At 48.2% G+C, this 17,091-nt stretch overlaps 1 protein-coding gene across 2 annotated transcripts in view; it reads left to right on the top strand.

Moving 5' to 3' along the window:
• The window catches only part of gli2a (GLI family zinc finger 2a), a 71,262-nt gene that overhangs the window by 41,979 nt on the left and 12,192 nt on the right, over positions 1-17,091 (top strand). For both annotated transcript variants that reach the window (XM_081604838.1, XM_081604837.1), the window contains exons 3-7: positions 63-159; positions 5,288-5,493; positions 7,794-7,982; positions 14,111-14,312; positions 14,516-14,693. In XM_081604838.1, coding sequence (XP_081460964.1) covers positions 63-159; positions 5,288-5,493; positions 7,794-7,982; positions 14,111-14,312; positions 14,516-14,693 — 872 coding nt within the window. The remainder of the gene's footprint in view (positions 1-62; positions 160-5,287; positions 5,494-7,793; positions 7,983-14,110; positions 14,313-14,515; positions 14,694-17,091) is intronic.

Raw genomic sequence — 17,091 nt, 5'->3', positions numbered from 1 at the left:
AAATTGGATCTTAGCTCAAGTATTTCCTCTCAGCACCCTGATGTGTGTTTTTATCTCTACAGGTGCTCACCACCTTTTCCCGTTCCACAGCCCCATCGACACCAGGCACCATGAGGGCCGGTACCATTACGAGCCACACCCGCTCCACGCCATGCACAGGTAGGAGCCGGACCCGGCCGGGTTTCCTCTCTTCTTGGGTACAGGAAGTGCTGATTCACTGGTTGCTATGGTGACTCCTGCCTTTTCCTGTTCATCGTAGACTCAAACGGTCCCTGTGTGACTCCTAAAGGTCACGGTAAAGAAGTTCTGTTGGTGGACCCCCAGAACTGATGTAGGAGATCTGGTCCGTTAAACAGAACCAATCAGAACCAAATCTACTGGAGGGTGGGTGTGTCTCTGCTCTCTGGGCTTAAGCAATGGGAAAAAGAAAGATCTGTTTCGATCCAGAAGGTTTTACCGGGTCAGAACCATCATCTCTCAATCTGAACATTCTGGAAGAAATCTGGAAAAATCCAACTGTACCTTAAATTAGGTTCAGCTTCTCTTCGCTCCTTTAGTTTCTCTGTGTATTGGGATTTATTTCAGAGCCTCGTGTGAAGGAGTCTTCTTTCACACAGCTGACTAACAGTGTGCAGCAAAGGCCGGGGGTCTCACTGAGCGCTTCCCACTGATCCGACTTAAACCGTGGGATCTGTTTGGACTTCTCAGGCCTTCATCTGATTAGGAGGCTGGAGGGAAGAGAGGAACCCAGATCAATAGTAGCTCCATCAACACGTTTAAATTCAGCTGCAGATCAGGTGATGCATTGCAAACACTGCAGCTATTCATCACCAGCAGCACAGGAGGTGCTGTGATTAACGCTGGAAGACTCTGATGAAGCACTCCTGCTAAATTCATCAGGATCGCAGCTTCAAAACGATGAGACAAATTCTCTAACGGTTCACAGAGACTTCGTCTGGCCAAGGAGTTCAGTGACGTGCAGCAGTGCTCTGATCTGGAGTTCTGTCACTGCAACGATTCCTCTTCAGCAGGCTTCAGTCCACTTTCCTCCTGCTGGTGGTCAAGCATGTTCTGCAAAAACCAGAAGCCTAGGAGAGTCGGTGTGTTTGATATTAGCGCCCAGGATCCAGCCTGCCGATCCCAGAAACTCGGTGACAACACAGCAGAATATGGAACACGGATCCTCCAACCATTCCCGATCCCAGACCTGGGCGTTTTGGAAAGTGGTCGGACAGAAAGAGGCTTTGAGACGTTCAAATATGCTGAAGGTTTGTGTGTGGTGGAGCTGTGGCCTGCGCCGCTCTGTACACAAACACATGTGGTCGTGTTCAGAAGCTGTGGCCCGGTGAATCCTCGCAGCCCCTCGGCGGGGAATGTGTTGACTACATCCAGTTTACAGATGAAGTATTCCTTCATTGTTTTGGTTTGGTGAGGAGAAGGAAGGGACGTGGACAGTGGGAGGGACATGTTCTTCGTCTCCAAGGTCCTACTCATCGTCACGGCTCCCCTGGCTGAGAGCCAGGAATGTGCCGCTGGAAACACAGAGCCATCAGTCGGGGAGTGGCATGTCACCAATCAGCAGCCAGACAGTTTCATGCTTTATCGCACGGTCTCAACACCGTTTCTACATAATCAAGACAAAACCAAATGCTTAGTGACAGCGGCGGGGCAGGAGAAGGGTAATTACCCCGAGGGTAATCCCGCCTCATCTGCTGGCCCCTCTAGTGGGAACAAGATGGTCCTGATGCTGGAAACAGTCCCAGTGGAGGATTCATGTCCATCATGCTGGACTGGGGTCAGAACCGCTGTGGAGAGAAAGATCCTGAGGACGTTCAGAGGTGGACGAGACGGCGTGAACACCTGGCAGGAACACCTGAGCTCACCGACTGCTCACCTGCACAGAGAGCAGCTGGAGGCTGCACAGGCTGACCGAAGGTTTAATTAGATCACAAAATCAGCTCATAGTAGAACCTTCCAGCGAGCCAGTTTCTCTCCATCGTTACTCGGAAACAGGAGCTCCATCCACGGCTAGTTCTGGTTCCGGATGGAGCCGGGCCCGGACTCTGCTTCCAGCAGAAGCCAGAGCTGTGGTATCCTCCGACTCCTGCTGTTGCTCCACAAGCTGCATCTTGTCCCAGCAACTTTCCTCCTGCAGTTAGAGCCACCAAACATGCAGGGAGCCAAACAGCAGCTGTTTGAGAGCATCTCACTCCACCAGGGTGGCAGAGGTTCAGTCGGTGGCGACCCTCCATCCTAGGAACCTCAGGAAACACTCCAGCCTCCATCTCGTCTGGCGGAGGCTGGTCCAGCCGGCCTTCAGTGCCAACTCTGGTCCGACTGCTGGTGTCAGGAAATATCTGGTCCCTCTGAGGCTTCAGGAGCTCCTGGCTGCTCTGCTGCAGGGTTCATTGTCAAGGTTCCGTCAAAGTCGCCAAGAACAAGTGAAGTCTGAGGTTTATTGAACCTTTGCAGAGGAAATCAGAGCAGCTGATCAATCAAAAGCACCAAGAAGGACAATTCATTGCTGATGCAGCTGCTCTTTTCTCCAGGTTCTCCAACTGATGATTTAACTCCAACTCGTTTTATTATTCCCAGGCATCTCTTGGTTAACATCTTGATGAATCCACCTCATCTTGTTTGTCATGGTTTAACTTATTTTTAGATCTTAAAACATTTAAGCCTTAACATAGAAAACAATAATAGCTACTTTATTTCCTTTTTGTTCCCTGAGAGGAAAACTGCAGCTTAAACCAGATACTTATTTAGTTTGCTTAATTTATTCTTCATAGTCTGATATTAAATCAGAACAAAAGTTTTACATCAGTTAGGATGACATACATTTTTAACATTTAGTTAAATTTGTGATGAATATTTAGGCTTTTCCTGATCATTTACATCAACAGACGTAACCTGGTAATGGGATGCATCCGTGTTTGGACAGATTTGTGAAGGTTTTCCTGTGTTTCAGTGTCTCACTGGGACCCATGGTGAGCGATGACTTTCAGACACCTTGTAGAAGAAGCAGAGAAGCCATCCCAGTGCCAGTTATCCCAGCAGTCCCAGTGCCAGTTATCCCAGCAGTCCCAGTGCCAGTTATCCCAGCAGTCCCAGTGCCAGTTATCCCAGCAGATCACCCCTGCGCTAATCTGAGACGGCAGTGCCAACCTCCATGGATGGCGAGCGAAGCGTGTTTTTGTGTATGGACCGTCTGTTTCTTCTCACGTCTCCCTGCCGCCCCAAACAGAGGGGTCTTTATGGCTGTTTGCAGTGGAATACGGCAGAAAGTTGGCACTGGGACAAGACCAGCAGTCTGCAGGCGCTTACTGGAAATGGAGCGAGAGTTGGGGCCAGCCATGCCAGCTCCATCGTTCACCTGCAGCCAGCCTGACTTACAGCACAGCAACATTCAGAGCCTTGTTAACTGCAGAAGGTTTAGCTTCTTTGTTGGTTCTGAGTCACTTCTATGTTTCCTGTATTTTACTGTCGAGTTTGAGTCTCAGTGACAGACATGGGGTGAAAAACAGCAGAGCTGAACAAAACCAACAAGGAGGCTCCGGCTCAGAAAACAAACTGCTAAAGAGAAAAGAAACGTGGAATATTTTCACATTATTTGAACATTAATGTTGCTCATAATGAACTGCAGGTTGGACTCTGATCCGTTAGTCTGACAGCCTAGGAGAGGGTTAGGGTCATGACCTCTCTGTGTTGCTCCTCAGCGTCCTGATGCAGCAGCTCGGTCAGATGTCCTGGAGGTCGCACAACGACTGAAACAGAAAGGGTTAGGGTCATCCCCGGTCAGGAGAAGCCTCAACAACCTGTAGGCCTTTTAAAAAGAAAGAAATAATCTTTTTATCTTGAAATTTCAATATTACTGCCAACACAATTTGGAAAGAGGAATCAGGAGTTTACAGTATGAAGGAATTGCTTGTCATGTCAAGACGTCCCTCCTCTAATGGTCACTCAGGTGTTTGGACCTCAGACTGAAAACATGATCAAGATGAGACTAAGTCACCATGAGAGCTGTCAAAGGCATCTCCTGCAGCAGACGTCTTCACCTCCAGCTCGGCCCCGGAGGCTGCCAGGAATTACAACACTCACTAGTCTTTGTTCTCTCAAACATCCACCAATTATCTGCCGGAGACGACAACTTTACTGCTCAGCCTGACCTGATAGGCAGACAAATTCAGACCATCCTGCAGCAGACTGGAAGCTAGCTGCTCCGGGTTCTGGACACTAGCTGCTCCGGGTTCTGGACACTAGCTGCTCCGGGTTCTGGACGCTAGCTGCTCTGGGTTCTGGACGCTAGCTGCTCCGGGTTCTTGAAGCTAGCTGCTCTGGGTTCTGGACGCTAGCTGCTCCGGGTTCTTGAAGCTAGCTGCTCCGGGTTCTGGACACTAGCTGCTCCGGGTTCTGGACACTAGCTGCTCCGGGTTCTGGACACTAGCTGCTCTGGGTTCTTGAAGCTAGCTGCTCCGGGTTCTTGAAGCTAGCTGCTCCGGGTTTTGGACGCTAGCTGCTCCGGGTTCTGGACGCTAGCTGCTCTGGGTTCTTGAAGCTAGGTGCTCCGGGTTTTGGACGCTAGCTGCTCCGGGTTCTGGACGCTAGCTGCTCCGGGTTCTGGACGCTAGCTGCTCCGGGTTCTTGAAGCTAGCTGCTCTGGGTTCTTGAAGCTAGCGGCTCCGGGTTCTTGAAGCTAGGTGCTCCGGGTTCTTGAAGCTAGCTGCTCCGGGTTTTGGACGCTAGCTGCTCCGGGTTCTGGACGCTAGCTGCTCCGGGTTCTGGACGCTAGCTGCTCCGGGTTCTGGACACTAGCTGCTCTGGGTTCTGGACACTAGCTGCTCTGGGTTCTTGAAGCTAGCTGCTCCGGGTTCTTGAAGCTAGGTGCTCCGGGTTTTGGACGCTAGCTGCTCCGGGTTCTGGACGCTAGCTGCTCCGGGTTCTGGACGCTAGCTGCTCCGGGTTCTTGAAGCTAGCTGCTACGGGTTTTGTCTGGTCCTGCAGTCTGGTGGGAGAGACCCAGCAGCTTTGGCCACCCAAACCAATGCAATGCACTTTCTACATCTCTTGCAGCCTCTCAATTGAAAGCTATCAGTCCTGGCTTGTTTGTAGCTTCAGGCTTTAATAGAAGAAGGTGAACACAAAGGAATTATTGTGTATTATCTGTGGGGGTTAGGGAGTGGAGGCAAACTGACACTCAAACATTTTAGTTAAATAAAAGATACCAAGTCTAGTTTTTAAACACACCAATGTGTGATTCAAGTGTTTAACTCCTACCTCCTCTTTACAGCCCCCCAGGACTGACAGGAAGTCCAGCCATCACAGACATTTCTCTGATTCGACTCTCCCCACACGCTGCGCCTGGGCCCGGCGAGTCCCCGTTCAGCCTGCCTCATCCGTACATCAGCCCTCACATGGACCAGTACCTCCGCTCAGTCCATGGCAGTCCAACCCTGTCCATGATCTCAGCGGCACGAGGACTGAGCCCGGCTGAAGGTACAACTTTAAATCACTGCAGAATTAGCTAGGAGAAGTCTGAATTGTTTAGTTCTGGGTCACAATCTTTGGGTTGACAGGTCTCTGATGACCTTAGAGGTCAGGTGCTGACCTGGTGACCTACCTACCAGGAACCTACAGTTGAGTGTTGTGAGACAGAGAGAGAGTCGAGTCCAGTTTATCGTGGAGCTTCAACATGAAGTCTTTCCATAAGAACCTAAATATACACATTTCCTCTGCTCTCTCTTCTGCTGAACAAGGTTTTGTTTATGTAGATGCTCATTTATCTTCAGTTATCTCCATGGAAACTGCTGTCACACATCTAGCAAAGTCGGTGAGATGTTAAGAAGTGAAGATTTTAGTGATGAAGAGCAGATTAGAGCTGAGCAGAGCAGCTCCTCCTGCTTGGCTGCATCTCACTGAGTCTGTATAGACGGAGGTTCCAGTCCTGATTATCAGCCGGCATACAGTCCATTTCCAGCTGCAGCTACTGAAACATACCCGTCATCAAATTATCTTCACAGCTCCATCTGGGTTTGTGTGAGATTGAAAAGATAAAACCAGTTTGGAGACATAAGATACCAGGGAGCAACAAATCACCACAGGAGTGTCCAATCGCTGCCTTTGTGGGTTTTCTTTTTGCTGGTACTTAACCTTCTGTTTTATTGGTGTTCTGGTGTTATTATCATTATTAAAGAAGAAACAAATCCACATCAGGACAATAATGACATCTGTGGTCATAAAGATCATAATAATAGTGTTTAATGACGTCCTTTTCCACGGTTTATAATAATAATAGACTGAAGAATGAGTAGACATTGATTTAGTTTCAATCAGTGATGAAAGTTCCAGGAAATCTGTGTACCAGCAAAAACATCATCCAGGTTCTCCACTGGACTGATTCTGATGGATGCAGACTGGCTGCAGTAGAAGGTTGAGGTATCCAGTCCTGGTGCCTCTGCAGCTCTGGTTCTAATCGGTTCTGGTGTCTTTAATGCAGCTTTACTGCATACAGGTTTGAACACATTTTATGTCAATATTGCTGTTGCTCCAGTAAAAGAATTGCACCTGCACTCTGGGAATGACCTCATTTCATCCTATAAAGCGGTGGTCCCCAACCTTTTTATTACCGCGGACCGGTCAACACTTGGAACATTTTGCTGCGGCCCGGGGGGGGAAGGGGGGGGGGGGGGGTAACCGTCAGATAAGGCTTCTGCATGTTGGTGTTCCCGCTAAATCCTGAATATATCCAATTTGCGTAGTCTTGGCCTTTTTACTGCAGCCTGTGGGTTTTTCCTGACTGGGAACGAGAACAACCTGCTGAATGTGACGGCAGCCAATCAGAAACCGCGGTGAGAACTGAGGGGAATCCAAACAGCTGACATATCGGAGATGATATGTGGAAATGTTCATTATTGAATCTAAAGGTCATTATTATGTTTATTCAGTTAAAAATGTTAACTATGAAAAAATATTCACCTCCAAATCATAGAGCAGCAAATAGAGCGGCTGCTCCGTCGTCTTTCATCCACCTCCTTTTCTTTCTGTTACGTCTTTTATCTCTAAAATGACTCCACAAACTATCACTGTTGCTTCTACATCGTCATCCGTGTTTGGTTATTCTAAATTTCTGCTATGCTGGGGTTTTACTGGATTATCCTCTGGAATCGGGATGTTCTGACTGGAATCGGTTCGTGTTTTTATATCCCTTCAAAATAACAGAAGCGCCACAAAAACGAACATTTTACTTTAGTGAAAACTTTAACTCACGATAATGACTAACGGAGCCCTGAGCTTGTTCCTCTGCAACCAGACGGTCCATCAGGGAGTGATGAGAGACAATAACACCTGAAGTGTTGCTGATATCCACAGCCTGCTTGGTCTCTACGTGGTGAAGCAGCTTGAAGCTTCATTGCCTCATTAGCAGCAGGTCGCCGCATGTTACGCAGAGCGGCGTGTAATGTGGGACTCACCTACCGGTCCAGGATAAATCCATCCTCCTGTCTCTTCTCTGGGCCTTTTCCTCTTTGCAGAGAAACTTTCCAAAGACATCTGATCTGTTTCTGACTCATTTTGCTGCTTGTGGCCTCAGTGTTGGCGGCAAGTAACCGAGAGAATCCGGTTAAAGGCTTTTCAAAATAAAAGATCCTCCAGACTCAATACAAAAAACGGAAATATTTAATTATTTCTTGCGCGTCCCGGTACCGGGGTTGGGGACCACTGTTATAAAGCATGGTCTGTCCTAGAGGAACCCCCCCCCCCCTCAATCACTCTGATTCTCCTCCTTTCTGTTCCTCCAGTGACCCATGAGCATCTGAAGGACCGGGCCCTGTTCAGCTTCCCCCCTCCACCGCCGGGGGCCAACCCCTCGGAGTACTACCACCTCATGGCCAGCGCCAGCCAGAGAAGCCCCTACGGCGACCTGCTGATCCAGAACGGCACAACGGCCACAGCGGTTCATCTGCCGGATTACATCGGCCCTGTGGACGGTGAGGAGAAACAGCAAGCATCCAACTAAAGACCCAAAAATGATCGGCCATCATGACATCCCTTTCTCCTTCCTCTAGAGGCATTTGCTGGAACGCTTCCCACCATTGTGGGGCACAGTCATTGTAGGGGCATGACCATCTGGGCGTGGTCATAGTGGGGGCGTGGCCACATCGGACGCCAGGAGCTTGTAAAGCATTGAAATTGTGCTTTTGTAGTGTTTGAGGACAAAGATCCTGAAAACCTAGAGAAGAAGAACTCTTGAGTCTGGGATCACTCTTCATCGTGTTCGTCATTGTGTCTGTCCATCTGTTGTGCTAGTAGGCATTTAGCTTTGAATAACTATAAATAATTCCTTACAGCAATTTTTAATAAATTAGTAATTGAGATCAAAATGTCGAAGACAGCGCAAAACTCAAATATCAAGAAGCAGGAAAATGGTAGCGTCAGAAAGCCCTGCCTTATTAGACACCAGCCACTGTGAATGGAGTTCGTATCGACGAAGCAAGCTTTCAGCTCACTGTGTCGGGAACCAGAGGTTAGCTTCAGTGGCTAACGGCTACGGTCTGCTGTGCGCCAATCACACTCATAACATGGCGTTCTCAGCTCTGGATCAGGCTGGTGCGGTCGTCGTGAAGCTATTTCTCTCAGCTCCTTTATTTCTTCTCCGTTTGAAGAAATGGGGTGGCAAGCAGTCAGCATCAGCATGTCGACAGGAACCTTAAAGAACCTGAAACCACAAGGTTCCTTCTGCAGAATTCAGAGTAAAATGAGGATCAAGGTTAATTTCTTTGGCCGATCAATACAATACAGTCAACTGAATTTTGCGTCCAATGAAGCGATCTTCCACCACCAGCAAAGGAAGGTTTCAGGTCATGCGCCTTGTCCTCTCCAGCGCCATAGAAAGAGAATATTTTGGTCCTAGTTGTGGGGTTTTAAGGTCCTCTTGACATCACAGAGTTTCCTCCCTAAACTCATCCTCTTCCTGCTATTGGAACCAAAGTGGGTCAAAATCTAACACACTGTTGAATCAATGAATATGCCCGCCTCCTGTAGACAACATGTCCGTCCATCCATCTTTAAAGCTATGGTGCCACTAAGTAGTACAGTCCTATGTTGGGTTTAAAGGGACCAGGAACTCTGGAATCCTGACAAGAAGAATGTGTAAGAACCCTGTAAAAGGGAGAAGTATTTACACAGCAGCCTACAGAGACCAGCCTGTTCTTTCATGCAGGTTAGAACGTGAACTCCTTCGGATTTCAGCAGCAAACAGCATCCAAAAAGCTCTCTCAGTCCAGTACAGTGAGTCTTCCTGGTGCTCCATCATTCAATCGCCTGCTCCTCCAGGAGTCTCTGATTCCATCCAGCCAACAACCAGCCGCTGCAGGTTCATAATCTCTGCAGCCATCTTGACAGGACACCAAGTAATAAAATGGGATATTGGATTACTGGGCCATTAATCTTAGAAATGGGGCCATCACAGAGGTAAACAAAAGGAACTGAAAGTGCCCAACCACCTCAGCAACCTCTGCTGGCCATGCTTGTTTGGGACGCAGTTAGCTGGCGTAGCCACAACCTCAGTCACCCTGACGAGCCGCCGCTCGGCAGCATCAACGCTGGCAGCCTCTGTGATGTGGTCAGGAGCGGACCGCTCTGCCAGTCTTCGGGCTCTTCCACTCACAGAGACCATATTGACCGAGGCAGCAGCTAATGGTGGCTGCGGGCCGCCTCAGATTTAATCAAAGAGCTTATTTAGAGTGAGAACTGGGCCTCAGCAGTGGTGAAGGTGGCAAATAGAACCTACATCAAATCCTTTCTGTTTACTTTGGATGGAGCCACAGATAAATACATTTAAAAATCAATTGACGTATTAATATTCAGCAGACCCACCACAAGGCCTGAAAGCCCTCAGTGAACTCATGGTACAACTTCTCTTCTGCCTGGAGAAAAGGCCATCAGGACCGTTGGGGGAAAGTTTTCTCAGTCTGACCCAACTGGAGCTCAACTGACCCAGAGAATCTCCTGCAGGTTTCTCTGGAGTACCAGACACCTCCCACCCAGGACTGGTGCAGTGGTTTTCTCCAGGTACCCCAACTTTGTTCCACAGCCCAAAACCGTCCATGCTGGGTCCATCAGCAGTGTCTCCATCAGTGGTGGACTGTCCAAGGTGGATGTCCTCTCTGGACTCTTGGCTCCTTTTCATCCTGAATGGCAGCTTCATCATCAGACACACGTTCATATAGAAAATTAAAGTTTCATGAACATCTGGGCAAAGATGTATAAATATATGCAACCTTTTGACCTGCCATGAGAAAGTGCCACCTGACTCTATTCAGTGTTTTTAACTCGAGGAGCAAAAATAGCATCTGGGAAAATGTTGTGTGGACTGAAGAGATGAAAGTTTGTCTGATCTGGAGCAGAACTAACAATGTTTCAACGTCAGACCTCCAGATCTACAGCACAGACCAGTATGGTGGACTGTGCTGCTTCTGGATCTGGACAACATTTTACAGTTGATGATGGAACCAAGGAGAAGGTCATGACCTGAAGCAAGTCCACCCTGAAGGACCAACAGACAAAGGTTTGAAATGGTTAGTCCAAATCTGGACTTCAGTCTGACTGAGATGGTCCTAAAGATGAGCAGCTGCTGCTGCCAAAGACAGGAGAGTCAGGGTGTGATTACTTTTCCACACAGTTCCAGCTTGATTAGATTTATGACTTCAGTGAATCATAAACTGCCGTCTGTTTTCACTCAGGTTATCTGTGTGTGATATTAGCTTCAACACTGGCGTCAACACAGGAACGCTGGGGGTTGCTGATACTTTTCACAGGTTGCAGGTTGTGCTCCTTTAAAGAGGGTGATTTGAAGCTAGAGTATTTTTCAAATATGATTAGCACTAGCAGTGTTGAGTGAGAGCAGAAAGTTCACATTGGGAGGCATTCAGGGGACAAGCGGGTCGCTATGTCAGGGATTGGGGGGAGAGCTCATGAGGGGGTAGAGGCAGGGTGGCGAGCGTAGAAACTGCCACGACAAAAGCAGCAGCCAAAGAAAATGTCTACCATCCTGCAGAGAAAGAGGTTTGTGTGCATCTGCAGGCGAGGCAGAGCGGGAACGACCCGGGTTCTGATGTGGTTCCGGAGGCTCAGCGGGGGGCGAGCCGTCCCCTCAGACTGCAAACACAAACACTTAGCTAAATGTTAGTTCACAAGCGCCTTGCTGGAAGTGTGAGAATAAACATGCTGGCGCTGGGCGCCGACGATTCATAAAACTCCCAGAGTTGGGATTGAAACTGAGGCAGGAGAGGCCGGCAGGGAGGAACGCCATGGACAGGCCTGAGGCAGCAGCGCTGGCACCGAGTCAGCTGCTGCAGCTACTGGTGGGGGTAGCAGCACTGCTAGCACTGCTGAGGAGACCATCCTTCTTCTTGAGATGTTTTACCAGCCGGGGTTCTGATATAGGACTGATTTCACAAAACATCCATCCACACAAACCTGTTTCTCATCAATAACCATTTGCTGTCATTGATGATATTCAACACTTTATAGGTTGATTTCTCTAAACCAAATTGGCAACAACAGCCCAAGTATGGCAGAGCAACAATGCAGAAAATGACCAGAATCATATCTACTTCTGCATGAAGCCAGAATTCAGATTAATGATCTTAACTTCAAGGCACTGAGAACCGACAGCAGCATCCGTCCATTACCTACCCCTAACCCTCTCAGGGTCATGGGGGGTGGAGCCCGTCTCCAGGGGAAAGGAGGCGGGGCCGCCTGGCCGGGTCGCCAGTCCGTCGCAGGGTAGCACAGAGAGACAAGAATCCAGACACCAATCAACCTGTCGTGTTTTCGGACTGTGGGAGGAAACTGGAGAACCGAGCCGCGCCCCCACCTGACCAGGGAGAAACTGGGATTTCAACTTCACACCTTCTTCCTGCAAGGCCACAGTTCCACCAACTGAGCCCAGACAACAAGATATTTCTGAGATTATTACATAATAAAACACTCTGATCATCACATCATTTCTACACACAGAAATAGGAAATACAGCTTTCACTGAGCACGACTTCACTAAGAGATTTTTTAGTTGCGTATGAACTGTAACGTCACTCGGGCCTTATTTATGGATGTAAATTAAATGTTTAATAAACAGACAACTTGTGTACCAAAAAAGAGAACAACAATTTTTGAAGGGCACTTTTCTTGTCCAGAGGAAGAAGGGCGGGCGCTGCAGCACCACCTAGTGTCCGTCTGTGACACAGGCATCCTGATGGAGCCAGAGCTTCAGCTGAGCCTGGTAGCTAGTTTGTAGCTAATGCCGCTTGGCCTGCGTGGTGAAATGTGCTGCGTCCCGGTCCAGACTCTGTCCACATGTGCAGCTGGTGCACCGCTGCTCCCACTGCTGCCCCCTGCAGGCTGGTAATTACCAGAAGAAACTGGTGCAGAGCTCAAAGCTGGAGTCTTGGACTAACTGTTGCCACAGCCGCTCTGTGAGCCGCCATGACGACACCAGGGCACAAACCTCAAATTAACGTTCCTCCTGAATCTGCAGTACATGCTTGAAATAATCCTGAACACATAACTCCCCTCTGCGGTGCTTTCTAAATATTTCCCTCACTTTCTGCATCACTGTGTAATTATGTCTCTCTATATAAATCCAGATCCCACAATTACAACCAGCCTCGACTCGGCCCGCATAGCAACACGCCGCCGTGCACGCACTCACACTTCCAGACACGCATGCCGCTGCGCCGCCTCGGCCTGCGCAACATCTGTTTTCTCACTCAGAGCCGGAACATGCTCACCCTCTCAATTATACCCTCCACCTACAAACGCCTCCCTCTCCGGGGGCTGGGGGGAATCTGGGGAGACTTAGGCCAGATTAAACTCATCTTAGGGAGGAATGACTGTGGGATGTTTCGCTGCTGGATCTCGGAGATGTGAGGATGGTGAAGATGGGGGTGTAACGCTGCACTGGGCACCACGCCATGAGGCCAAAGCCTCATGGGGCCCGTTTCCTGCTCCATGTATTAATGCAAACATGTAAAGCTGCTGCAAACATGTAAAGCTGCTGGCCTTAACGCAGAAAGGGTCCTGGCTGTCTGCACGGCGCAGAGAGGCGACTCGTTGAGTCAAACATTTCTGAAAAGCCCTCCTTTTTTCCAGCGGCGTTTCTCTCCCTCCTTGTCTCGGGGCCACCAGACGCCCCGGGGGCCCTTTAATCGAGGCCACATGTCCACAGTTTACGACTCGCCACCTCCAAGCGCTGCAGCTTTACGGCTGCCGCTGCCTGAATCCATTGATCTGAGGCGCTGTGAACTCCTCCAGCTAAGGCTGCAGCATCGGCACCATGCTGCCAGTGCTGCAGCTGAAGCCAGGAGGTTGAGCTGCGATGGGCCCGTAAACGGCTTCCTGCCTCTCACACCTCTGATCATGTCCTGGTTAAACACAAAGCAGCCTGGCCTGGATTCCTGAGGCACCTGCTGCTCCAATCTGGGCCTTTCTCAGGAAACCTGCAGCTAAATGTTTCAATCATCAATAAAAAGAATGAGTGGCTGCTTGTTGAGCAAACTGAACAACCAGCTGGAGCCTGGAGTTTTTCTGGATGGCCCTGAACTCCACCTTTGTTCTAATGCTATTATCAAATCCATTAGCTGGAATTGCCTCCATTTAGCTTGAGATGCTATAGCAGTAACAAGCGTTCATTATTCAGTAGAGGCTGCGCATGCTGAGCAGCACAGATGAGGAGATAGACTGGAGTAGAACCAGGCCAAACCTCCAGCCCTCTGCTGGTTCTGGTCCCAGGTTCTGGTCCCAGGTTCTGGTCCCAGGTTCTGGTTCCAGGTTCTGCTCTGGTTCTTTATTCAGTGTTTTATCAAGACTGAAAACATCTGAAATGTAACCATTTCCTCCACCTGGATAGGTTGACCTGGCAAAGGAAAACAGATCAATATTCTGTTCATCAGTTCATTCGTAGATATTTCTGCCACAAATTCAACGTAAAGTTTTGTATTTTACTTAAAATGAGGGAAGAAATTTGTGTTTGGAAAAGTCAGGAATTCTGTCATGCGAAGCCTGATGAGGGAAACATCCAGGTAAATCCTGATCTTGAAGTTGTCTCTGTCTCCAGTGTCCCATTTCTCCAGCCCAAGGTTGACGCCCCGGCTGAACAGGAAGAGGGCGCTGTCCATCTCCCCACTGTCGGACGCCAGCATTGACCTGCAGACCATGATCCGCACGTCGCCCAACTCCTTGGTAGCCTACATCAACAACTCGCGCTCCAGCTCAGCAGCCAGCAGCTCCTATGGACACCTGTCCGTGGGGGGACTCAGGTGCGGATGTTAGCCAGCTCTGCACAGCACTAGGCATGTCAGCAGTCTGACGGTTTCCCTTAGGTGTTGGAGTTGTGTTGGTTAGCAGGGAACTAGAGTTTCTGAAGGTCTTTCAGAGGCTCAACTTGTGTTCTGGAGTGTTGGGTTCTGTGTGAAGTTTCCAGGCCTTCATTCTGAATCTTCTGCTCCGTGTCTTCCTGCAGCCCGACCTTCAGCTTCCCTCACTCCCTCAACCCTGTGGCCTACCAGCAGCTCCTGTCCCAGCAGAGACCACTCAACGCCTTCGGCCACACAGCCCCCCTCCTGCAGCCACCGCCGCCCTCTTTCCCCATCCGCCAGCACCCCAACACTATGTCCTCCATGTCTGCAAAGGTGAACCAGGTAGGACCAGCATGACAAGCCTTCTGAACTAGCTTCACTTACAGACCAGCTTCACCTGCTGACCAGTGATTCTGAAGCTGTGGGGTTCGGCCCCTGGGGGGATGTAGTGTCTTGATGGTAAGGGAGGGTAGCTTCACCAATTTCAGCCCCCAACTCGTTTCCATGGCAACAGCATGAGGCAAAAAGCATTGGTCCCATTTGCTGCCATATGAGGGCAGAGTTTATTGATTTTGATGACAAAAGAACATGGTGCAATTTCAGATGGAAGGCAGGAAGTTAAAAGTTAATGAAGGTAACTGTTGGCGAGACCTTATTGTAGAGCTGGAAATCAGTTTTTTTGTTTCTGTTTGTTTTGTTTGATTAAGGGTTATATTGGCCAAAGTGGTCTTTACTTGAAAGGGGTCAGACAAGAAAGTGGGTAATGAGACAGGGTATGTGGCAAAGGTCACCAGGCCGGGACTTGAACGTGAAGGACTAAGGCCTCCATATGAGGGTTGTGCTTTACCCCTGCCCCACCGCAGCACCCCATTCCAATGCAAAGATACACAAGACAAATGAACAAATATGTTGGATATAAAGAGTATAAAACAAATTAAAGAACACTCAAAGACGTTGGTATCAGAAACTACCTGGTTAATTTTTTAAAATTATGTTGTGTTTTAATGTACAGCACTTTGTATCAGCTGTGGTTGTTTTAAAGTGCTTTATAAATAAAGTTGGTTTGGTTTTGGTTCTTTAAGTATCCCACAATACCAAGCAGCAGTCTGGAGGTGTACAACTTTTTCTCAGCCCAGATCCTGGATACCAAACTGCTCCATGAAAAATGTGGTTTGGTTTCCATCATGACGAGCGTCATATGCTGTTTTATAAGATATGATGCTAGCAGCTAGCAGTTGTGGCTACAACGTCAACCCATGTGACCATTTTTAAGCCTTTTTACTGATTTGTTATGGTCCTGTTTGTTCATTCAGACACTCCTGGCTAGCTCGCCACATGAAACCGGTTTAGGTGTGCATGGTATACACAACCGCAGAAACCAGGTTGGATAACTAACCTGCTGTTAACAAAGCAGTTGTCCTGACATAAAATTCACTTTTTACAATGTTCTGTGAGGTTTTTACATGTCACATTTACAAATGACATTTGGCCCTCAGTAATAGGCTTTCCTGTTTTCTTGATTAGAAGAGTCAGAGCAGGCGTAAACATGGGAATTGTTTCAACCACCTGCCCTCCGTCTGCGCCCTGGAGGCTCAGCTGCGTGAGGTCAGGTGAAACCTGCCTGTTGCGTTAGCCGAGATCCCTGACCTGAACAGGTGCTGCCAGGCCGAGGTATGATGGTGAACCAAGAAAGAGTTCAAGTCAACTCTGATCTTTACACGTTGGAGCGGTCTAAGTTTTATTCATGTTGGAGTGCTTTACTTTATTTTATCTCGTGACGGAGATAGGAAGGAAGAATGATGGATATCTGGGTAGAGTTACCTTCTCTATTTAGAGTAAACACAATCTCTACGTTATAATATGACTCATATTTTTCCCAGTATTACTGCAAATAACATGCTGATTTTGTTCAAATGTATAAATAATTGTATTTTTATTATTTCTAAATATGTCCTAATCTCAGTTAATCTGAATGAGACGCTTTAAACCAACATGGAATATAACACTGAACACAAGAAGATATTAAAGTGTTAATATTGATATTAATTTGTTAATATTGATATTAATAATCTTAATAAAAATGACAAAATATTGTGTTTTATAAATCAGTTGGATTTCTTGCCACAATTGAACCTGCTTGGTTTAAATGTTAATGATTAAAGGTTGGCGTGTAATAAAACAATGAGGGTTATTGTTCAGAGAACAAGCTGCTCAGACTTTATTTATTCATCAGTTTTCACAGATAAAAAATCACCAAGTGCTTCACAATAAGATCAAACAGCAAAATAATTCAAATGAGCAAATGAAGGAATAAATGACTAAAAATGAATAAAGAGGTGACAGAAAGGTTGTGACCTCCAGCTGACGCCCCTCCTGGCGTCTCTGGGAATGCCGCCACAGCTGTATTAGCGCTGATCAGAACCATATCCTGTCTTTGCGGAGCATCTGGGTGGGATTAGACCCTCCGCTGATGCAGCCTCAAACCTCCCCTTCTCTCTGCCTCCATTAGCGCTTAAAGGCCTTCAGCCTCTGCGTCATGTTCAGAGTCATTGGGTAGATCAAAGCCCCCACTCCTAATGCATCCGGCCCAATCTGCAACAGCAGCAGTAACTCTTCTTTCATATTTTGGTGACGTTTCTGCCATCTCAGTCGTCTAAACTGTTTAGTCTTGGCGGCGGCTCCCAGTCTGACGAATCCAGCTCCGCATTTCTGCTGCTACAGAGTTTTAGTTATTTGTCTC

This window comes from Poecilia reticulata, chromosome 2 (genome assembly GCF_904066995.2).
Source record: "Poecilia reticulata chromosome 2, P_reticulata-male-v2, whole genome shotgun sequence".
Classification (NCBI taxonomy): domain Eukaryota; kingdom Metazoa; phylum Chordata; class Actinopteri; order Cyprinodontiformes; family Poeciliidae; genus Poecilia; species Poecilia reticulata.
The sequence above is the reverse complement of the archived record's forward strand: the minus strand, read 5'-3'. Positions and strand labels throughout refer to the sequence as shown.